Source organism: Onychostruthus taczanowskii, unplaced genomic scaffold (assembly GCF_017590055.1).
Source record: "Onychostruthus taczanowskii isolate IOZ18803 unplaced genomic scaffold, ASM1759005v1 scaffold141, whole genome shotgun sequence".
Taxonomy (NCBI): domain Eukaryota; kingdom Metazoa; phylum Chordata; class Aves; order Passeriformes; family Passeridae; genus Onychostruthus; species Onychostruthus taczanowskii.
Genome location: NW_024498585.1, coordinates 1,033,795 through 1,058,436, shown reverse-complemented (window position 1 = coordinate 1,058,436; position 24,642 = coordinate 1,033,795). Strand labels below are relative to the sequence as shown.

The window sequence follows — 24,642 nt, the reverse complement described above, 5'->3', positions numbered from 1 at the left end:
GTACCGTCGCCCGTCGCCCGCCCTCCGGGGCGGGGCCGTGCGCGGGCCTGGGAGAGGGGCGGGCGCGGGGCGGCTCCTGCGGGCTGTGCTGGGGCGGAAGGTAACGCGGGCTGGGTGGAGGGGAAGCGGTGCGCGCAGCGCGCTGAGCTCTGACCCCGAGGCAGCGGAGGCCGGATTTGTCCCCGCTCCAGCCTTCCTCGGCTCCCTCTTCCCGCCCCCCTGCCCGCCGTGGGGCTACCCTCCCGCGGTGGCAGCCGGGTAGGAGGGAGCTGCGGTGCGGCCCGTCAGAGGTGTTTCTGAGTAGGCTTTTCTGCCTGGGATAGTGGCTCTCTGCCACTGGGATCCTCAGTTGCGCGAGCTCCAAAGGTGGGACTTGCAGGCCTGGGGCGGACTCTGATTGTGTTTGCTTTCACTTCTTATGGTTTAAATTCCATGCATAGCAAATCGAAAGTCAGCCAAAAAAGTGGCAGCATTTCCTAAAGGCGGGAAAACTCATAATAGTTTTTTGGGGGTTTTTTACACCTTACGTCAGCTTTGGCATCCTCCTGTCGCCTGGAGGCCCCCCGCTTCCGGTGCTCAGGAGGTTTGTATTCTTTACAGTTTGTGCGGACACCTCTGTAATGATTGTTTATCTGCAGTAAAGGCTTTCTGCTGTCGGGGTTCCATCGGTGCTAGAGCAGAGCCGGGTGTTGGTTGCCGTGCGAGGAGGGCGAGGTGCCGCAATGCTCGGCGCTTCCCCAGGAAGCCGGGCGGCTGAGCGCAGTCCTTGCTTCCTCCGGGCTCACCTCGACACCGCTCAGCCTCGGCGGTGAGAGCCCCCATCGCACTGAACGCTGTGAGAGGGCCACTGCTGAAATCGGGCTGTGGCGGTGGGCGTGAGTATTGCCTCTGAAAAAGCTTCGAAGAGCCTGTTGCTGTTACTCGGACCAGCACTCGGGCTTGGGATGCAGGGTTAGCTGGGAGTGGACAGTGGAGGTAAAAGTTGTCGGAGCTAAGAGCGTTGTTATAAATTAAATTAATGCTTCTGGCATACAGTGTTGTGACTTGGCTTGTCTAACTCGGTGTGGCAGATGCCACATGCTGACTTGTTAGGGATGCTACCAAACCGTTGTGTGCTCCTTTTTTTGTGGCTTTAGATGCCACGCTAACTGTCCTAAATCTTATCTCTGGACATTGTTGCCAGCATTTAGCTGAGTGCATGCTATGTCGTAACTATGGGCATCTTCTGCTGATTGCTTGAGTGCTCTTCTGCATTATCTTATCTTCTGAATTTACATGCTGAACTAAACTGTAGAGCAGGAGATTTTATATTAATGAGAGGTTTGCTAGTCAAGCTAATTGTTAAAAGCAAAACAGAAACAAAATAAGGGAGTAAAATAAGAAGTGACTAATTGCTAGTGTCCAAAAGAAGCATGTGCTACATCAGCACTCCCCTCAAGGTGGTGTATTAGAATTCAAGCTATAGTGAATGTGTTAGAGGAGGATTTTCTCCTTATTTATTGCAAGTTCTCTCTAGGTCTCAACACAGGTTGATAAGCCTGGGCAGGTGATTTTGAAAACAGCATGGAACAATGCTAACATAACTGAAAGTGACCTTGCCCTGACTGGGTTACCAAAACATAGAAACACACACAGAAACATGTGCTTTGCATTCATTTCCTAGATACAATACACCAAGAGTAATCCCAAAGCTGTATCATGCCGTTTGGAATTTTATCTATAATAAAAATGAGCCTAGTGTAAAGTAATAATTTTATGTATGTGTGCAGGTTTCATTTAGAAGTTTTAAGTTTTCTACGTTATGAAATCTTTTGGAACATCTTGACTTTTTTTTCTAACTAACTTTTATAATATGAAATCCCTGTTTCTTACTAGAGAAGAGTTGGTGTAAGATTTGTTAAATCTGTTCTTTATTGTGTTTGTGAAATTAGTAATCTAGTGTAATTTTTAATAAACAGAAGAAATTTTTATTAAAAATGTATGTGCTCTATGCATCTTAGTTGTTAATGCAGTTTTCATTTTGATGCATGTATTTCCTCAAACACATATCATTCAGATGCCTTTAAGGTGAGATTGATCCACTTTTCACCCACCACCACCAATGTCAGAGACAAATAAAAGGTCAGCCTGAATAAATCACTCAGTCTGTCGTGATAGTGTTGTGGTACCTGCAAGGTTGAGCTAAATCCTTAGAGAGTATGGATTGTTTATCAGTGGAAAAAAAGTGGAAGTTACAGACTGGGGGCTTTCAAACCTGCTTCGTTGCTCTATAATCTGGTTTCAGGGATCAGAACAATATGTAGAATAAATCAGCACCTTCTGCTGCTCTGATAGCAGCATTTTTTTGAAGCCCCCTCTGTTCCTGGTTGTTGCTTGATCAAACATAAGAATCCAGTGAGAAAGGAGACAATAGCCTTTATGCTTTTTTTGCTACTTAGTCAGTGAAAAAAAAAAAAGCTTCTTTCTGCCTACCAGTTTACATCAAAAGAAGTGTACCACTGGGTTAGTTTTCTTTCCTAATTGACTTCCTTAAGGTGTTTCTTCCACCCCTTTGTAGAATACAGCTTTTTTTTTTTTTTTTTTTTTTTTGGTGATGTGTGACATTACTGTCTTTTAAGTGGTACTTCCTGCTTTTTGTAGGTAGAGCAGAATTTTACATGAATTTTATACTCCTTACTTCTCTCAATGCTTTGTCTTGATAGCTTTTCATGCAGAAAAGTAGTCTTGCTTGGTTGGTTTTCAGTTCAAAATAATAGGAGATTAAACCATTAAGCAGGTCTGTAAGGCAGAATCTCACATCATCATTCATTCCTGTTGGTCAAGTGATGAGACTGGAGATCACTTAAGGTGCAGAATTCTTAGGGAAATTGGCTATCTGGCACTTAATTACTTATTTGTGACGTTGTTATACACGGTATGACTATATAAATTACTTTAATACAGCATATATGTATTGCTTTGGCTAGCTGTTGCTGAAGATTAATTCTATATTAGTGTTTGCTTTTCTATACAAGTAGCACTCTCCAAATGATTTTTTTAATTTTTTTTTCCATATTTTATCTGGTGAGTGAAATTCCTTCTGGTGTTTTAAGAAACTAGATTGGGAAGTTAACAGTTGGCAACTAATATTTATCTTACTATATCTTCTGTTAGGCCAAGTATCTTGATAATGTGTCCATTACAAATTAAAGAGGCCATTAATGTATGAAATAGAAGAATGTCTTAAAGGTGTTAGCTTCCTCACAATTTAGCAAGACCTTGTGATAAATTTAGCTGGTTAACGGTTACTGTTGTTGCCCAAGCCCCTCACCAGTTTTGAAATCCCCACACATTTTGCAAGCAGGGAGGTTCCCTCCTTTGTACTTCAGCTCTGGCACAGCATTTGCAGAACTGTGCGGTTCTGCAGGCTGGGTCCAGAGCCACATAACAACTGTGGGAGAATGGGTTCTTCTTTATAAGGAGCTGTGAATATGAATTACACTGATTTTTCTCAGTGGAGTGGTGGAATCAGCCATGTCTTCACTGGTGTCAAAACAGGCTTTACTTGACGTGGTAAGAATGAATTTAAAAAAACCTTCATAGGAAAAAAGAATACGACTTGTGTAGTGAGAGATCTTTGAAAGGTCACCTAGGTTACATGCAGTGTCTTGTGGTGTAGGATTTTGACGGAGTTAGGAAGTAGGTTTGGTGAGGCTTTAATAACTTGCATGTAAATATGTGCATGTGCATTCCTTTCTAGAAGGTCACATTTGAAATACTGTGAAATGGCTGGTAGATTTGGGAGACACTTGGGATTTTTGACCTGTGCCAAGTGAAAGTTCTTCTGTTTGTGAAGGTTGATTTGTTTTTTTTATCCCATGACTTCTAAGGTCCGTGAAGTATTAGGCAAATTGTGCATGGTTTCACAGAGGCTATGTCAGGTTTATAACAGGAACAGAAACTTGTGTGCTTTTAATAGCATTTAAAAAAAATATTAGTTTAGTAATCAGCTGGCATTTAGGCAGAATTCCATCTTTGGACATCATCCTTGGCTTCCTGTGAGTTTCTAATATCAGCCTTCGCCAATCCAACACGAATATTCAATATTAAATTCAAAGTTTGTTTAATGAATCACTTTGGCCATTTAATCTGACTACAAGTAGAGTCTTCAATTACATAAAGTATAGCTGTGTAGAAGATTTACATATTTCTGTAAATTGGAAGGTAGCTCTGTTGCAACCATGTGTAAGTAAAGAAGAAAAAGGAAACAGTGATCTCATCCTTGATGGCATTAGTTTATGAAAATTACCATACAAGCTGGGGTATCAGGCATAGCCTTGAAAGACATCCCCATTTACCCATGGTTGTAAATCTAACCTAGAGGTATCATTACCTGCTATTTCTGACATAGTAGGTTTCTTTTGCATTTTAAGTGTGTTGGATAGGTAAAGATTTCTTCTTTCAACACCTTTTACAGCTATTTGGATAACAAAATGAGATCTGCAAAGCTGCACTATTGGATTCTGGGTTGGTTTTTCATGACACTATGTTGTTGGTGTACTTCAGATACATTTACTCAAAGGTAAGTTGTGCTTTAAAATGAAACATCTGACAACTCATTCGTAAGTGCAGATCAGAATGGTTTAACTTCTAATGTAAATTTGTTATTATGTATTATTTTTTATGTGTTATTCTACCCTTAGGTGATTTACAGTAAGGCATCTACATTAACTAGAGGATCATGCCTGAGGAAACCTTTACATGTGTCAGCATGAAGAAAGAGGGGAAACTTAAATTCCATTTGATGCACTTAAAACTTTTCTAATCTTGCTGTAGATGAATCAGTTAGAGTTGTGATGTAGTAACGACAAAAAGTGAAAATTATTTTGATACTTAAAGCAAAAAATCTGGAGTCATCCCTGTGGGGTGAACTACGCTAATTGTTGCGTTGTTTACTTTTTAAATTTCTCTTTTCTTTTCCTTGCTGTTTTCTCAGTTGTGACAACATAAAATTATTTTTTGTCATATATTTTATATATGACATCCCAACTGAGACTGTATCAGATTGCTTCACCACCTTTTGGTGGTTGTTGCCCCTTGGCAAAATCTGAGCTCAATGCCAACGAGCCATGGGAGAAACCACACCCAAGTCATACCCTTCTGTGGTCAAAGCTGGAATTCCTATTGCATTAGATGAGGAAATAAGCTTTTCTGCTTCCTTTAGTCCTGAGAGACTAGAGAGAATGGCTAGGGGTGCTCAGTTCAGTGCTGAACTTCTTTCAGTGCCTACATTGCAGTTGATGGGTAGCTTAGACACTCTGCTGATGTTTCTTCAATCCCCACGATTTGGGCTCTGGCTTGGACATCTTGGCAAAGAGTCAGCTCTAAAGTCACACTGCTGTGTTGAACAGAGCAGGATAACTCTGGTCCAGAGAAGGGGAGGATATCTCTGAAGCTGCATAGGTACTGAAAATGGCTTTCCTTGGATTCCATTTTTGAGCTTAACTTGCTCTGTTTAATAAGTTTTCTGACCCATCCTTAGCCAAAAAGTGTGTTCTAGGAGAACTCTTTTGGCATGACTGACATTGCAGAAGTTCAGCTGCTATTTCAAATACAGATCGAAGATGTTATGAGAAGTCTAATGAAAGATCGTTTCTAAGCAAGGGCTTTTTAAAGCCAAGTAAATTAACTGCTCTGCAATATAGGGCAATTTCTCTATTCAAGTTTCTACATTCTTTCTACAAAAAAAGACCTCTATAAAAGTGTTAGTAGTTTTCATTGTGGCTATGCCTGCTAGGTTCCAGAGCTATTCTCCTAAATTATATAGAAAACCATGGATACGTGTGAATGCATAAGAGAAAATGTGGCCATTGCAAAGTAGAAAAACTAGAGGAAAAAACTGAGGTGTGATATAACACGGAAACATCCCTAGGCTGTCCTCAGGTTGAGAAGAATTAGCTTGGTCTTCTATTTCTTTTTTTTTTTCTTCCTTTTTCTTTTGGCAATATATCATCTAGCAAGAACTGATGACTGACAAGTTGCTGTTAGCTTCCAGAGAATAACAATTTATTTTGACAGTTCTGCACATAATGTTGTCAGTTTAAATAATTCACAATTCTGTTTATTTTTTTGTTCTATTTAGTTACTTTGTCTGGTTGCTTAATAACTAAATATATCTGCTGTAGTGTCTGATGCAACAGGCTTTTTATTTACGTTTACTTAACCAGAATAGGTCTGCTCAAAACTGTTGGAAAAGACCTTTATAGAAATTAGGCAATACAGGCTTCCAACACTTCTTGAACAAATTTTTGAGGGGTTTTTTTCCCCCCTCTGCATACCTAAGAAATAGAAAGCATATGGAGATGGGGTGCCAGAAGGAGAATTTGTTTAACAATGGAGATATTAGCATGTTTCCTTATATGTTGTTTCTCTCTGAATCGTTAGTTTGGAGTGTGTGCCTGAAGGTGTTCCTCTTTTTAAAAATACTTGAAGAAAAACAAATTTGTCTGTCTCTCTCCAGTGACATCCACCCTCATGCCTGGAAAAAACTGTATTTTGCTCATCATTGGCCAGTGACTGTATGTAAGGTGAGATTTTTGTGTTTCTCTTTTATCCTAAAAAAGGTAGCTTTGGATAATAAATGTGTGAAAACAGAGTGAATAAAGCCCATTAAGTATTTAATCTTGGTTATGCCTTTATAAAGGCTTTTCCTGTTCTTAATGCAGCTTTTTCTATTTCCCTTGCAATGCAGAGCAGCCATAACAGGAAAGATTTTGGTGAGTTACAGATAGAGTTGTCAGTGTACTAACCTTGTTACAGAATTTGTGGCATTTTATTAGTTATAAACTTAATCCTAGACTTTCATCAGACTCTGTGGGAAGACTTGCCTGCCTTATTTGGCTGATGACCGTTCAGTATTTGAACTGTCTGCTGCACAGTAAGGTTTTTTAGCTTTGTAATTATGGCTCCAGTATTTTCTATGATATCAGCAAATACTGATTCAGTCAGGAAAGAGAGCTATAAAGATGTTGTGGCAGGTGTCTCTGAGTATTTCTGCATTTTTTTGCTGTATTTGAGGGCTATGAACCCAACCTTCCAACATATGTTTTGTCAAAGCACAGCTAAGACGCTATTGCTATTAAGTATCTACTACCATCTGATAGAACACTTATAGAAAAGGTAGAACACTTTTCCTATACTGGAAGTACTCAAAGGTCTCTTCCCATGCAATTAAGTTAAAAATATGATCAGATTTACTGATACAAGGTAGAAGAACCTTGTAGATAATACAGTAGCTTCAGGTTCAGCCAAATGAATGTGGAGGGTAATATCAATAACAAAAGTCAGATGTGTGTGACTGAGACAACTGTTCTGTTTTTTGTTTGCCTGTTTTTTTGTGGAAATAAGGAAAGATTTGATGCCATTTGTGTCTGATTTTCTGTTGATTAAACATCACTGTTACGGACATGAAGCAGAGATGTTGGTGTCGGTGAGTTTGTAGCACAATTCAGTGTTCAGAGTCAGTAACAGTGCAAACCCTTGCTTGCATCAATGACATGAGAACAATTGGGAAAAAATAAAAAAAGTTAAACAACCCAAAATTTAAAAAACAAACCCCTACCAACCAGTTTTCCCACTGTGTATTTATGTGTATGTTGGTTACTCCTCTGAATTATGCTGGTTACTCCTCTGAATTCCAGGGTAGTGCATTGACAAATAGCGCAGGGTAGTAAATTGACAAATAATTCACATAATCTTGTAGTGAAGTTGTAGTGAATTACTGAAGATATTGAGCATCAGAAAATGTAGGCATCCTTGCACTTTGTTAATTTCTTATGATATTCTGTAATAAGAGATGGACAGACATATTCAAAGATATGCAGAAAAAGGGATATTAAAATCATATTAAGTGACTTTTTTTTCCTAGTTTCTCATCATTGAGTCATATGAAGAAACAAGATCTCAACTGTACTCCTATAACAGCTTTCTTCTTTTACATAAGAGGAATTCCTAAATTCAGGAATTAATTTAAGTATTTTTAAGTAGGTAGATTCTTCTGTGTGTTTGGTGTATTTATATAAGATAACTGGTTTTATTCAGGGTGTAAGTATTTATAATGTTATTATTCAGTTTAAAACTCTTGACATGATGTTGAAAGGAAAAAGTTGTGAAAGAAACAGCAAAAGTCATTATATCATTTATGGGAAAAAGCTGTGAGATAATTTTTTTTTTTCTGAAATGACTTCTTAGTTTATGTCTCCTATACAAAAGAATCTGATTATAGACTTTCATATACAGTGTGTTCTTGAGGTGTGTGGATGAGCTTCATCTTAACTCCTACCTGTTTTGCAGATCTGTGCTTGTAAAGTTTTTTAGACCTTTGAAGGCCCAAAAGGCCTTTTTTAAAATTTAGAGGGCCCAGATCAGCATGTCAGAAATTTGAGATCCCAGCTCTTCCTGGGCTTTAAAAAGTTAGTGTTCAGCTGATGCTTTTTAATACTGAGTGTGTTCAGCACAATTAAATTGGAAAGTGTTTTGTAATCATATCTTCCAAACTAACCCATTAAAATAAAGTGATATCATGGAAGCAGTGATTACCCCAGCACCTAATTACTGACTACTACAATGAAAAGGGTGAATTCCTTCTAATGTGATTAGAAATTCCAGTACCATATAATTGACCTAAGGTCATTATGTCTTATGCAAAGATATCTAAGCTAGATTCACAGACCTCAAATGACTATGAATTTCATGTTCCCTTAAAAAATTGTGACTGTGGCTAATTCATGCCACACTTTTCAGTAACAAGTGCATGTGACTTAAGAGCAACTCAAGGGCAAGAAGAGGGACTTTCCTACTCCCTTTTTATGGAGTTCTGAAAACCTTTTATTCCAGAACTTAAAAAGAGAACTATTATTTCAGCTTTTGCATCCTGGAGATTGCAAAAAGATGAAATTTTCTATGTGGTTGGGGTTTTTTGTGTGTGTGTGTGTGAAATGTGGAAAATCCAGTGCAAGTTTGTAAGTTATTCATTTCCTTCTCAGTTAGGAATGGGAAGTACAATAAAGAAATGGTACCTGCTGTCATCTGCCTTTTACTTCACATACGTGCTCATTAAAGGAAAGAGTCAAAAAAAAGGACAATAGAATAGTGTAATGAACAGAACAGCCTGAATTCAAGTTTGAATGTTGTGTTAAGAAACAGATGATTTTTTTTTTTTTATTTTTCAATATGAGATAATTTTCTTAAGTTCAGGCTTTGGCAATGATTTTATAGCAGAGGCTTAAATGAAGAATAGAAATATTAGTTTTCCTTATTTTTGATAAAAATAGAAGTAGTCACATAATACAGAAAGAATTAAAGTGACTAAAGGAGGAAGGGGAGTAATTGCACACTGTTTGAGGAGAAGAAGTTGAAGAGGTGAACTCTCTCCACAGTTTCAAAAATAAGAATTTCTCTTTGCAGTTGCCATGTTTCATTACAAAATAACTTATAATTTCTCTTAATTAAAGAGATGACCTAATGAAGAAAGGTAGTTGGAAGGGAGAACAGGAGTAAATATTTCACTTCCCAGAAGCTGATTTTTTATTTGAATTTGGTGTATCTGTATGTGACCCAGTAGCACTACTCTTGCCTTTAACAGCTGCTTTACCAAAGGATTTGTAACTTGGGCAGCTCAACAGGTGACACTTCTGGGACAAGTCAATGGTATTTCACTTTTTGGCATTTCAAAGATGATAAAAGCTTCCATGCTTCTGGCACGTGCTGTTTGTGCAATGACTTGCTGTTACAAATACGCTAATCCCTTTGCTGTAGTGTTCCCTCTCAGCATGGTGGATGCTCTACAGCCTCACCAGCCCTTCACTCAGTTTTATAGGTCATATATGCTTCATTTGGATTGGTTTGATTATCAGATTGCTTTAAAACAGGAGAAAACAGTGCTTCTTTTCAAATAATCTAGGTATGTAGGACTTTCTGGGGTCCAGTGCTCACTTGAAAATAAATATTTGTACCTCTGTTTCTAGTCAGTCACTCTCTAGAGACTGAGTTAATCTTCCAGCAATCAGTCTGTGATAAACAGGAAGGCTGACAAAAAGTGGTTTTGCACCAGCAAGCAGGGGTACCCAGCTTTGGAGACCAGCATTTTCATTTTTTATTATATTGATTTAAAATGAACATTGGAAAGATACTAAGGCTAGAATGAAAAAGAGATTGAATGAAGCTGGCCAAGGCATGCAAGGTGTGAACTAATAGGTTGTAGGTTGCATTGACCTCCCAGTTCTACCGGGGGCAGGGTAAATAAGTGCCATGGTTTCAGATCTGAAATGCTCTGGGTGTTCCATTAGCATGTCTGAGAACTGAAGTTAAACACTGAATAAGGAGCACAATTGCACTGTTTTTCTTGCCACCTCAGTTGAGGAAGCTGTTGACTATTAATTTGCTGTACTTTGGGCTAGATAGCCAAATCCCTCCAGGTCCACAGAGCTTGTGTCATGACAGAGCAATATTGTTTAGGCATTTTCAGTGTGTGTTTGTTCAAAGTATTCCTTTCAGGAAACAAAGCTTTTGCTGGGTGTAATTCCTTGTATTACTGGTGGCAAGAGGGGAGAGGAAGGAAATGGGCACAGAATAAGAAAGTCTTGCAGAAGTTGCAGATTTGCTGCCACTGGCCTGTGGCATGTGGAAGGCAATTAGTGAGATTACAGGCTGTCTCTGCTCCTCTCTACATTCTGCTCTTGCATCATGTAAAAGGCATTGTGGCATAATTAGGACAGAATGCAGAGCCAAAAAGGAAAGCTATTATTATGGGAAAAGCATGTCTGGGGAAGTTGTTAGTTAATGGCAAAAAGTGTTTACTTGAATGACCTGTAATTCCTAAGAAGAATAATCAGGGAAACTACAGTAATGGTATTCTCTGATGTGTGACATGGATTTTTTTTTTTGTTTTGTTTTGTTCTTTTCAGGCTTACGTCTCTGCTCTAAACAGTAATTCAAGTGTAGGCTATGTTATAAATGAAAATTGCGAGTCAGCCAATTTTAATAAAACTATGAAAAATAAAATTTATTTCGCGACCGTAATAACAGTCCGATAGCCACCACCAAAAACGGACAGCGTATCACCCCCGGACAGTGATGCGGGTGAACGTGGAACCTGGCTTCGCTAAGACCAGATTCTCCCCGTCCACACACACTGCTCCGAGGACACAGTTCTTATACTGTTTAATTTGCCCGCGGCTAGTAGTCCTTTGTCTCTTTCCAAGTTTCACATATTCAAGTTGGTTTCTCTTCTCTGTCCAAGCTGCACAAAAACCTAGGCCGAGAGCGGAATCGCTGTCTTCCCGTGTTCCCGTAACCCGGCATTCATGTGCGAGGTGCCAGTGGCCCTCAGATAGGCATCGCCCAGATTTCCCGGACCCGGGCATTCAGGGTTCGGGTGTTAATGGTCCCTTGGTAGGCATCTCATCTGGTGCCATCCTTTGGGCGTATAGGGTCGTTGGCCACTTCCCGTCTTGGCAGCTACAATCTCCTTCTCATGCAAATGTCCATCTGCCGCGGTTTTGCAGTGTGTCTCCAGGCTGGATTTCTTAACCTGAATGGAATGAGAGGGGAAACCCCCTTCCCCTCTTCCCTTCCCCGGGTTATTTCATTTATATTATTTAATACACCATTTATTCCCATGAATTACTACCCGTATTTCTAACAGGCTATTATTCCTGTGTTATCAACAGTTTTTATTGGAGGCTCTATTTTTCTATTTTTGTTGGAAGGTATTTAGGCTTTCATTTTCTCTCCATTCCCTTGTCCCTCAAGCCAAAATCCTTAAAGCATAAGTGTTTTTTTATTTAGAATAAGCAATATATATAATCTCTTTGTATTTTTCACTCTTAAAGAGGATTTTGTGCTTGTCCAATTTTATAGTTTATTTTGCATGTTTTTCCTTTAATGACTCTGCACTCTTTGAAAAGATGTGGTAATGAGAAAAATACAGAGAGCTGCCACCTGGAGTACTATAAATGCAGATAAAGTTCTGTTCATTTAGTATGGATCAGGCTACTTTCTGTTACTTCAGAACCTGTCCTTTTGTCTTCTCTTTACACTGTCTGTTCAGATTTTACTGATCTGCTTCAAAATTTTAATGTCACTGGGTCCCTAAGTGGCATAATCCATGACAGCTTTATGTAAGTGGGGTTCACGAGATCCTGATTGACAAGGAAAAGTTGGCATGCCATAGTAGAACCTCAGGCCATCATTAAATGAGGTTTTACTTTTGCCTTTAAACCTTTACTCCTGGATATATGCGGCAAATACTCTGTTTTTATTTCCTACAGATGAATGCTAATGATTGTCATGACCCACCAAAGTACTGGACAATACATGGATTGTGGTATGATCATAGAGTGTTTTTATTTCAGCATGGAAAGGAAAAAGCAAATTTTTAACCAGGATGTTTAGTTATTTGGTTTTGTTGGGTGGGGGTTTGTTTCTTCCGAGTTTTTTTTGTTTGTTTGTTTGTTTGTTTGGTGTGTTTTGTTGGGTTTTTCTGTGGGGTTTTATTTTTTTGGTTGGCTTTTGTGGAGTTCTTTTAGGAGATCTTAATCTGTCTGTTCTTATGATCGAAACAAATTAAAACCTTATGGTTTGACATAAAACTGACATACACTTCTGTATCTCATGACTTGTTGAAATCCTCTGGCCACATAAACATTTTATTTACACACCTCCTCATAAGATCAGAAATAGTCTCAAGCACAAAGGGAACTATTGTTTCCCTTCTTTTCTTCTGTCTGTCTGAGTAAAAAGAATTTGTTAATATCTCATGACTGCTTGTGGCTTTAAGTATCTTATCTCCACACAAATATTGCGAAAGTACAAGAAGAATAATTTGCTTCAAAGGAATCAACTCACTGGAATTGATGCCGACGGCAGCAATTAAAAAATTATCCTGACAAATACAGGTTAAAATTGGTACAGGAGTTTAAGCTATGCCTCCTGGAAAAGTGAACATCATTATGAATTGATTCCGTGAGAGTGTCTTGGTGATACTTGCAGAAACATCAGATGGGGCTGCAATTTAGGAGGTCACTGTCGGTAGTGACACCAGTGACATCATGTGCAAGACCCTTCCAAGTTACTGTCACACTCAAATGACTTTTACATAGAATGAAAGGGACCAAAGGGCCAAACAAAGAAATCACGACAAAATCTTTTGGCCATCTTTTGAATCTTCATGAGAAATCTTTTGGCCATAATTAATGTCTTGAAGGTTTCACTTCTAAAACTGTAGGTTCTTATGGTTTACTTTCATTTTTAAGTAAGATCTCCAGCTATAATCCTGCGTACTTAAAATTCAGGATAATGATACGTTAGGTATCTTTTTTCAATTTTATTTTGCTTCCCTAGGCCTGACAGAGCTGAAGACTGTAACAGGACATGGCATTTCAATGTTACCGAGATCAAGGTATTTGAAACAAAAACAGACATACCAGGCAGAGCTAAGTGCAATTACTTTTGCGCATCCTATATGCAAAATTTGCAGTTCATAATATCACTCCGAATGTTTACTGAGGGGTATAGTTTTTTAAGGACTCCAGAAATTCTTTTAGTGCTTCTGGTACTATCTGAAGTTGCCATACTTGTAATCATTAGCAGATGTACCTACTTGATTTTTTGAACATGCAGTTTGGCTCATTCAGCCACATCCTCCTTAATAAAATCTAGAGGTTCACCACCACATAGGTGATGGATCTGCAGTGGCAAAAAGTACCTGTGAAAAGAAAGAGATTCAGTCAGTTGGTGCTACCTCTTCACATTTTCTACTGCAAAATCAGAATAAAGTAAGAGTTCAGAGTACTGTTTTGTGTGTTTTCTCCTAGGTCATTAGTCCTTTTTTGTTCTTTTTCTACTTAAAAAAGCGCCCAACATGTTTAATTCAACAAAATTTCTTGATATGTTATAGACAGGGATAAGAGACTTGAGCTGAGGGACAGTTGAAGGAAAGTCTTGCTTTGAGGCAGTGTGTCAGTATTAGTATGTTCAGATATTTAGGTAGGTGTACCTGTTACCTCCAACAGCATTTTCAGAATTTGGGGGAAAAAGACCTTTTATTTTTCCTCAACTAATTGTTTCAGTTATGGACACTGAAAGATGAGGCTTCAGTTGTAAAAAAATTATCAATCTATGTAGACTGTATAAGAAGTAGCTTTTAAATGCTGTAGGTGCATTTATTAATTTTGGTGTTTTTAGGATCTTATGTCAGACATGAGACACTACTGGCCTGATGTTCTTCATTCATCTCTGAATCGCACCCAGTTCTGGTGAGTACAACAAAGCCCTAAAAAGCATTTTGGATCTTATTTTATGAAAATCTGAGTAGTTCTTCAGGTACATGAGAGAAGTGTCTAGGAGGCCACTGAAGCAGTGTGTCTTGCCAGTCTCATATACAATATAGATCTGCTCTCTTATAAAATACAGCTGTTGAAGAGAGGGCTTAGCAGAAGATTTAGAGAAATGAAACTTAGTGAGAGAATGATTCCTTCCTTTGTCCCCACAAAGGAGAAACAGCTGCTGTTGACACATTAAATCTGAGTAGCAGTAGCATTCCTGGGGTATCACAGCTAGCTGCAAGAGCAGCTTCCAAAATCTCTTTCCCTAGCTAGTTTCACTGTGTTGCTGGTCTTGAGAGAGCTTTTCTTTTGGGCTTCCTCATAGAAGAGAACATAGAAAAATAGAGTGCATTGTGCATGGTAGCCACTTCTCTGTTCAGTGAAGTTACTGAGAGCAGCTCTGTGCTACCACCACACTCATGGGTGCTAGAGGTGCAGAAGGATGGAGTGAGGAATGCCTGCAGCTGTTTTCAGTATTTTTTTTTCCTTTTGACGTGGCTGTGCTGCAAAATAAAGTGACACTGTATCATCTTAAAGTCTTGGTAAATATTTTGGGGAGACTAAAGTCTGTCCCTTCTGGTGGACCTGGTGCATTCTTGGCTTGCTGCAGATGATGGTGCACGGGCACTGTCAGTGCAGACTGCGCCAAACCACTCCAATATCAGTTCCATGGTAGCAGTAAAAGTCTTCTTGAATGCCAGCAGGTCTTTGGCCCTCTATTTCTGCCTTCTTTTTAGAAAGAGCAGGACACTTAAATATAGGTACTACTGAAGGCCTTCAAAAGACAGGTACATGACCACCAGTTTTACAGACATGCATGTATACATTCTCTGAACTAAAATTGTCATCCTGCATGCAAAGTCTTGCCTCCAGCTTGCTGCTGTTTTAGTAGCTCTTTGGTTCTGACTGTTATCTGCTTCTGATCCAACCTAATTATATTTCTTGCTAAGTTTACCCCTAAAAGAGCTTCTGTTTACTTTAAAACTGTGATGTTTTTTCTCATTAGTAATTTAAAATCCCTTGTGGAGAAATTCACCCATGGAAACTGGACTCTTCCAGGCAATAAACAATTCATTTGACATGCAGTTGTGTTAGTTGCTGCAGCCAAGCTGAGAACTCTCTACAAGGCTAAATTTGGGAAGATACAGTGAAAATCTTACAGTAAAGCATCTTCTCCCCTGCCTCAAATCTCCTGACACCACAGTTGCTTTATTAATTTTCTATTCAGAAGTAGTGCACTATTTCTCTAGATTCAAACATAATTTCTTTTAAAGTGTTTTAATTCCTTAAGAAAAAGCTGAAGTTTTTAGTATGAATGGACAATTCCAAGGTAGGCTTTCAAGTGAATAATAGTTGTCCTTCTCTGCTTTTTGATCGGTACTTAAGGCATCATATGGTCACAGGATGCTGTGATGATGGCAGGAGTTTGTGATTAGATAATCTTTGTGTACATCTACTGAACTGATACCTGTATAGTACAAGTGGATTGTGAAGATTTGAAAAGAATTAAAAAAAGACATCCACAGGCAATGTCACTAAAGATTGTGCTGCTTAGGCTTTCAATGGACTTCAGAATTGATAGAAACATTTTTGTCTTTTTCAGGTTTTTGTCCTGTTTGAGTTTGTCTGCTGTATACTGCAAGAATTTCTTTTGCTCTCTGTTCCTTGCTCTTAGGAGAATGGATAGTGGACTAGAAACAAGACTTGAGAGGAGGCCTGTGAAAATTCTGCCACAGGCCAGCATACAAGCTGATGCTAAAATCTTAGCAGCTTGTGCAGTTACACTGTTTGACCCAAAATAAGGCTTAATCCTTTGGGTTCAGAAAATAATTAATGCTTTAAAAGTGCATTTAACACAAAAGGTTCCACTAAAACTTACAAAAAGCCCAGAGATAGTAATTTTCTAGGCAATTTTTTTGCAATCTGACCTCCAAACATCTTTGTGTAAGTACACTGAGAGGGCATTGTATTGTAAGAGCATGATATATATTTACTTCATGAATATATAGATGCTGCTGTAATTGAAATGGTTGGAATGATTTTGCTTGGCTTTAGTTTTTACATGTGTGATAAATCTGAATGCAGTGTTCTACTCCACGTGTAGCCTTTCAGATACTTGATTTAAGTACAATGGCTAGCTTGTACAGCACATATATCTGCCAATAATGTGTTCTAAAATTTGCGTTTTGCTTTTCTCCTGTAGGAAACATGAGTGGGACAAACATGGTACTTGTGCAGCCACTCTTGAGGTCCTTAATTCTCAGAAAAAATACTTTGGTAAAACCATAGAACTCTACCAGCATGTTGATCTCAATGGGTATGTAAATGAACTCGATGATCTGGCTTTTATTTCAAACAGTTCCTGAAGGTTCCAGATCTAGCCTCAAATGAAAGTCTAAAAATCTGGTGGTAGAGAGGAAATGAGAATTAGCATAAATTATTTTTAGTACTGAAGTCGAGAGGAAGAGTTTTTACCTTGAGAAGCAGTCTCTGGTCACTTCAGTTAGATAAGCCATCATCTTTCTTACCAGCATCCTTCTAGATAGTGTGAGCCAGTAAATTTTTGAGCAGCTTTGCAGGCTGAATTTTCATACCAAAAGCTATGCTACCTATAAAGTTCTAAATCAAGTGACAAATTCCCCCAAACTTCTGAGTTGTGGTGAGCCCCAAACACTTGTTTGTAAGTGCTCAGGGGAAAGGACAAGCTGCAGGCAAAATCACGTTGGACATCGTGGGAAAAGGCTGAGAGGCAGCAGCAGGAGAGAAGGTTGTGAAGGGTTCAGTCACTGCAGGCAGTCCTCTGCTGTTCTTTCTGACAGCCCCTATGTGACACTCTTGCTTTGTCCTAGGGGCTGATTTCTCCTTACTATTCCAAAGCACTGGCCATTCCAGATTCCAAGTCTTGTCCAAGTGCTGTATGCTTGTGTTCTGGCTGCAGCTGAATGCTAGAAGGTGGAGTCCTTTCCTGATCAGTGCTTGGTAAGGGAGAGAGGAATGTTTGACTTAGATTTGTTGACCATGGGCGGACGGTATCTGAGAGAAAATAGTTTCATACAAAGAAACATACCTTTAAAAAACTCATTAAAACACCCCCAAAGAAACCCCAAAACAGCTTATCCTGTTTATGCTTTGCCAGTATCCTGTCCAATCAATCTCCTAGCAAAGTATCATTTATTTTGCATATGCACAAAGAAAGTATTTCTTCCTTTTCCCACCTTGGTTTTGAAGATGTCTTTTAAAACTGTAGCAGATTTTTCTGAGAGGGTTTTCACAGTGTTTGAGCAGGTCATATGTAGTGTTAAAATTAATGATGTCTAAGTCAATTGCCTATGTAGCTGTGATGGTGTGACTAAAACATTTAGAGATGGCACAGTGACCAATGATGTGACTCTGTATCAGCATGTGCAACACTGCAAAAGAATAGAGACTGAAGTATGTTGAAATTAATTGCTCAAAGCTTATTTTCTATTGTGAAAATAAGTATAATTAATTTTATCTTTACTGAAGAGGAAAAAGACTGAAAATGTTCTTATTGTATATAATTTCTACTTGAAAGACAAAAAATGCCAGTGATTAAAAAAATTGTTTCCACAAATCAAATTATTAAAAAGAGGACATCATGCAGCCTTCTGTAAGAATCAACCAATTTTATTGGCCTCCTTATATGCAGTGTAAAATGACAGTGAAAACCAGCTTGTCCTTTAGTCAGCTGGATAAAATCTTCCTTGTGCCAAAACTGACCTTGGAAGGGAAGGGTTGAGCACTATCAGCATTTATGAATCCATACCCTGCAAGATACTCACCGTTCCCACTTTTTACAGAAGAAGCTGGGACCCACAGACTCATCATGTGTTAGGTCCTGGGTCTTGTCAGCTTGGAAATGTGAACTCCTCTCAGGACTGAGCTTAAAGGAAGGGGTACACAGGCTACAGGTTCTTGAGCTCTACCTCATTTCTCTCATGTGACCAGCTTTTCCTCTTCAAAAACTTATTTGTTAGGAACAGTTTCTGCCCTGACAGTAACACTGATTCTGATTGACATGCTGTATCCCTCTCCCAGTGTGCTGTGTGTCTCCCACCACAGGAAGCCCATCCTGTGTTTGAATATGAGGGTGCCTGGAACACCCTCACAAGTCTGCCCCTGTGCCCTCTGCAGTGGCAGAAGCACAGGGGAATGATTCAAGGCAGGGGAAAGGAAGCAATTAAACTGCATGCCCTACCTGGCACTGAACAGAGCGCTCTGAAACTCCCTTTCCCTTAGCTGTGTCTGAAGACTGAACTACTCCAGTTCCTCAGATTAAGGTGTGGGAAAGGGTTCTTCCTGACTTTGCCAAGTTATATGGGAAGTGTTCTTTCAGAAAATGGCCTTTCCTAACTGCAAAGAATGAAAGACAAGTTGCCCTTGCTCCCATCTCTGTAATGCTTGACAGGTTCTTAAGATCTGTTTTACCTAATGATTATGAAGGTATGTTTACATAGAGGAAATATGGAAAAATGTTTTATCTTTGTTTCAGTTGTCTCTTGAAAGCTGGGATAAAGCCGAGCAGTTCATATTACAAGGTAAGATGCAGTCTTTAATAAAACAAAATCATGTGCATGGACCTTTTTTTTCAGTAGTAGTCAACTAATTTCTGTAGAACAAATGATCTTTTGAAATTTTATAGTTCTTTAGGATTGTACTTTTTATTAAAGTTTTTGAGAACTTAGCCAGTGTGGGAGCTGTTAGAAGATGTGCTTGTGACCTATTAGTCTCTATAAGCTTTTTCATTTTTCAGATGACTGCTATAAAGGAAGCTCTTATGAGATTTTATGGTGTAACACCAAAGATCCAATGCTGTCCTCCAGAAGAGGTAAAAACTCCCCTTTGGTCCCAAAATGAAAAAAAAACCAACCAAAAAAAAAAAAAAAAAAAAAACTTTTTTTTTTTTTTTTTTTAAAGTATCAAAAATATAGCAAAAATAGAGTGAAAAATCTTCAGTATGGTGAAACTTAGGTCTACGTGTTCTTTGTGTATACAGCTGTTTGCATATAGGTATTGTATAATTCTTGGACTTGGGTTTTAAAGGTTTCTTTGTCTTAAAATATTTAAACCTGTATCTCTTGCATGAATGCTGTAACCACCCTGTCAGAGGTATTGCTGTAGCTGGGCACTTTCCACCATGCCTGCTAAAGTTTAGTTGCTGCATGGCAGATTACTAAAACTAGCAAGAGTGAGCTGAATGGAGGCAGTGAATGTCAGCCTTGGTGAGGGTGCTGCTGTCAGAATCCTTCTGAAATAAAGCAACTCAGAAGCTTCTCTCTGAGATTGTTCCAGAGAGCCCATACCTAAAGAGGTCACTGTTGTCTTTCCTTTTGAACCAATCATGTCTCAAATTTCCATGTCTTTTTACTTTTCCTTGCCAGTAATTGTGCCGTGCATCATGATGCAGTAGAGAAGGTTCTACACAGTGTTCTGTGAAGTATAGGTTACCATATCTGAACCAAAAGTGCCTTTGAAGCAACAAAATAGTGTTCTGAACAGTTAGGTTCAGAAGGTTGTGTAGGTTGTAGAGCTCTTTCTTTCCTTTTCTTCAGTGAGGTTACTCTGCTCTTATAGAAAAATAGAGCAAGAAACAAAACCCACAAGGTTCACTTTCACTCTTATTAGTGTTTCCTTCTTATCTCAGGTTCACAAAAACCACAAGGTTCACTTTCACTCTTATTAGTGTTTCCTTCTTATCTCAGCTTGTTCAAGGTGATTTACTACAGAACTCTTGGCAGAGTTACTGCCCATATGCAGGCAACAATTTATAAAAACCTGCTAAGATACCGTTGCTATTGGAGTGTGTTGTCAACTCTTGCTTTAGTAATGCTCTGAGGTTTTTCTACTCATATGTTTTTTAACAGGAAAAAAATCTGTAGGTTACAATATTTTTAACGTGTTTATAAGTTACTTTAAGGAACAAAGGAATTTTAGTTGACTGTGGATTGTATACTCCCCCACCTTTTGACCTTAAAGAAATACAGAGCTAACACAAACCCCAGTTTCTATCTCTGTTCACTGTAGTTCTGTCATTGCTTTTAGTACACTTGGGATACTGTTCCAGTTATATGAAAGTAATGTACAGCTTGGGTCTCCTGTACTTAACAGGTGAAGGTATTGGGTAATAGAAATGAAAAAGTACATCTCAGTTATTTGAAGATAGGCCTTTTTCAGAGTTCTAGACTTGTCCATGCCTGAAGTGCATGATGGAGGTACTTCTGTGTTTGAAATGGATTAGACATACTCTCTGTTTCTTAAAAAAAAAAACCCAAACAAAATAAATTCTCCAATAACACAAATTCCAAACAAACAAGAAACCCCTCACCTCAGTTACTTTTGTCTTGTACATATTTTTTGTCCTGCTTAATTGTTTCAAAACCTTTTTTTTCCACATTTTGTTAGACCTGAACATTGGGGGGTGGGATTTTCCTGTAATCTTTTTGCCACATGAAAGGCCTCCATGCCTGCCTGCTTTATTCGTAGTAATTTTTCTTCCTTTTGTAGTACAAAAATGACACTTCTGCTCCTTTTGTCTCCTTGCTTCTGTATTCTTTTATGTAAAAGCTATTACAAAATTTAGTTTCTCTTCTCATGTATGGAGAATTTTATTTGCCTTAATTCCTACCCTGCTGTGAAGAGTTGGTGAAAAGTATCTTTCTGGTCACATGTGCCCTTCAGTATTCACAGAGTTCAGCCAGAGCTCATCATTGTGTAGATGAGTAAAGGCCAGGATAATGTGTCACAGCATTTCACAACAAGGCTTACTAGTTAGACAACTCCCAGATTGGTACTGAGTAACAGTATGTACTATCAGCTGTTCAGAGTGGATGCCTCTTGTACTTTTCTTTGCATTTTTCATCTGGTAAATGCACAAATAATCACTACTGTATTGTATAGATAGGACAATTTACCTGAAGAATTGATCTATTTTCTTCTTCCCATGAGGCTGATCTTACCCTTCATGTTTCTAGGGTGAAAAAGCACAAACAATTGGCCAGATTGAATTCTGCTTCACCAAAGAACTGCAGCTGGTAAACTGCACAGTGCTGGAGGGTGGATCCAACGCAATGCAGGCTCACTTGAAGCTTGGAACTTCAGAGCTGTCGGTCTGCAATGATACTCTCCCAACCTATTATCCTTCAGAGGTCCAAGATCACAAATGAAGCCATAAGAGTTTGAAAAGCTTTTTCAACAGCAACAAAACCCAAACTCATGTAATATTAGAAGCCCCTGTCCATATCACAGGCCTACAGTGAAGATTTCTGCTGGAAAACACAGTTCTTTTAGTTCTTTCTCTATTAAAGGAGAGTGGCCCACATGATGGGATCAGCATTTTATCTACTGCGTGGTGTGGATTTTTTGGCTTGCTTATGGTTTGAATCAATGTTCAGAAGAGAACTGTGACTTCTCAGTTTGACATGCAGTTGTCTGCGACTTCAGCTGCTTTTTGGTTTTTACCAGTGAGTCAGGGAACTTCATTCTTTTATTGAAAGGATGATTATCTCTCTGAGATGAGGTGACAAGTTTTGAGAGGGAAATACTGTAAACAGAAAGAACTCTTGAGAGGGAAATACTGTAAACAGAAAGAACTCTTGAGACCTATCTGGAGGTCCATACTGCCTTGCATAATTGCTCTCCAGAAGTGCAGAACAGAGACCATATCCTCTGAAGTGTTGAACCTTTCCTCACTGAGGGATCACAGTGGAACAAAGACAACTTTTGCATAACTTCTTAGTGAAGTAATAACATTCTCCAAATTTGGGCTTTTCTACCTTAAAGATCTCAAGGAAACTATATTTGTATCTTACCTGATCTTTGGTTATTTTCATGACAGTAGCTCTATATTCTTGCGGAACAACCAATGCTAGAACATTTATGTTAGTACGGGAGAATGTTAGGCCCTAGAAATATGTTGTTACTAATTTTTAGTTGTGTTTGAGCATTCAGCATTACTACTTGTGAATGCCTACACTTGTATATAAAAACAAGATTGTCACATAATCAGTTTGTTCCAAGAAACATCTTTTTATAGGTGAAACAGTAAATACTACTGGATTTTCAGTAAAAAGTACAGATGTTGGCAATAGTGCATCTCTACCCCATAATGATGAGTAACATGCCACAAAGGTGGATGTTTCTAAAGGGAACCAAATTTTGATAATTGTCTTTCCCAAAGTGCTGTATTGATCTGTGTGTCTCAAAGACAATTATGGCTCAAGGAACCATCTGCTTGTTAGAATAATATTACTGTGAAAACTTGAAATGCAGTATTAGAAAAAAAAATCTGTTATTTTGGGGGGGTCAGAAGCCATTTACTCTCATTTTTGACTGTATTTCTCTATCACCTTTCATTTAATGCTCTGTTACCTTTCCATTCCAGAATGCTGTCAGTTTCTTTGGCCTTTCTTGAAACTCAGATTACAGCCAAAAAATTACTATGGTCTGTCAAACAACTGATTGTTGCATTTGCCTGTTTTTTCTGCAGTTGCTTTAATCCCTCAGTTCTGTTTCTCAGTCAAAGGTAAAGCTTTGACTCTTGCCAAAAGGAGTCAGCAGAGATGCACATGAGTCACAAATGACCAAACTCTGCATCAGAGTAGGTGGTATGGATTCCATGCATTTTTCGGCCTCATTTTCAAATGCAAGAAATGTGAAGGAGCTGATAAGTCTTAAAACTTTGAGGAGAAAAGAACATAATCCAAAATGAGTGAGGGAGACAACATGCCAGCAACTGAGTAAAAATTGACTGAGAAAAAGTAAAGTTTGGCTAAAACAACCTCACATACTCTGAAGTCCCATTTAAAGGGGCATACCTGAAGTATGGTGTTTGCCTTAAAAAACCCATACTCACATACTTTTTATTACAGATTAAATAATAAATGTTTTACAGTTAACTTCTGAGTAGTAGCAATAAAACATTATGTATATGGTTACTGGTGCTTGGGCTTTGGCAAACCCATCTGCCTAACTTCTGGGAAGATACAAATATCTTTTTAAAGCTACCTGCTGATTTTTATTACAGAGATGTGCCAAGACATTATGAAGTTTTAAGTGATATATTTAAGGGATGCTTTAAGGTCTGTATCTGGGCATCCAGGAGAGCAGATGCATAAATGTTCTCACCACTTCAGACCAAAGACCATGTCCAGCCCTTCGTGTTCTTTCTAGCAATGGCTCACAGCCAGTTGTGGGCCTTGTCAGTTTCTTTCCATCAGAATGTGTACAATTTCAAGAGTTGGATTAAGGCAGTTTAAATAAAAAAAGTAAACAAAGGTATATTGGGAACCATAAAACTCACTTCAGTGAGTTTTCACTCACTTCCTTGTGCAGTATAAATTCTGTCAACCTTGAAAATTCAGAACAGCCTAGGGATGATGGGTCCTGTATTCTTTTCTGCATCATTGAATAAATTAACTAAATTCCAGCAGAGATGTTGTGTGTGCAGTCTCGGTGGTTTAAAACACTATTCAACTCCACAAAGGGATTTAGCTTGTTTATACCCTTAGTCCCTGTGCTCTCTTAGGCAAAATGCTTAAGCATCCATCGGCTTATAGGTTAGAGTGTGGGTTTGTGTTCCTTTTCCAAGGACTGCCCCTCTCCTGGGACACGGACAGGTTCTTTTCTCTCTTGTTTTTTTTTTTTTTTTCTCTTTATGGCCTGCGCTGAGCCTTTCTTAGCTGCACAGGAGCCCAGCTCGAGCCAAGTCTATGGTAGGGCAGAATAGGAGATTGGGAAATGCAGCTTCTCAGTTTCCTGAGGTACATGTATCTTGTGTGTCATGGTTTGACCAGGAAGTGAGGTTCTGAGAAAGTTATGGTCAAACCAATCAGTGGCCAGATTTCAAATTGGCACCTGATGTGGCCACTGGGGACTTGGATACGCCTCTGAGAACACACAGGGGTTAAAAGCAGAGCATTCCCAGAGAGACTTCCTCTTTGGTGTCCGGCAGGTGAGTGGTTGGAGGAGTGTTTTGAAAGTGTTCCACTGTGGATTGTTGTGTGTGTTTTCTTTTCTTTTTTTTGTGTCTATGTAGATTAATAAAGTGTTGTTTTTTTCCCTCCATTCCCAAGTTGGAGCCTACTTTGTTCTGTTCCCAGGTCACATCTCACAGTAACCATTTTGGAAATACACCTTTCATGGGGGCACTGGCACTGTGCCAGAGTCAATCCATGACATTGTGCTTAAGGGCACATCTGTTTCTCCCTACCAGACCAGACAGCTGATCTGCCACTGCCAACCTCAACAGGACATGGGAGAA

The 24,642-nt window shown here is 38.9% G+C and overlaps 1 protein-coding gene across 5 annotated transcripts; it reads left to right on the top strand.

Annotated features, from left to right (window-relative positions):
* On the top strand, nucleotides 1-23,808 carry RNASET2 (ribonuclease T2). 5 transcript variants are annotated; one of them, XM_041398160.1, is made up of 11 exons: nucleotides 1-100; nucleotides 639-975; nucleotides 4,457-4,561; nucleotides 6,500-6,566; nucleotides 12,309-12,364; nucleotides 13,381-13,438; nucleotides 14,224-14,294; nucleotides 16,567-16,680; nucleotides 18,877-18,922; nucleotides 19,138-19,212; nucleotides 21,356-23,808. In XM_041398160.1, the coding sequence occupies exons 3-11, from the start codon at nucleotides 4,473-4,475 to the stop codon at nucleotides 21,545-21,547; spliced, it is 768 nt and encodes a 255-aa protein (XP_041254094.1). In that variant the 5' UTR covers nucleotides 1-100; nucleotides 639-975; nucleotides 4,457-4,472; the 3' UTR covers nucleotides 21,548-23,808. The 5 variants fall into 5 exon arrangements, with proteins under 5 accessions (XP_041254094.1, XP_041254095.1, XP_041254096.1 ...); XM_041398162.1 differs by lacking the exon at nucleotides 639-975 and adding an exon at nucleotides 533-583 and having other exon boundaries at nucleotides 86-100; XM_041398159.1 differs by lacking the exon at nucleotides 1-100 and adding an exon at nucleotides 107-366.
* The last annotated feature ends 834 nt before the right edge of the window (nucleotides 23,809-24,642 follow it).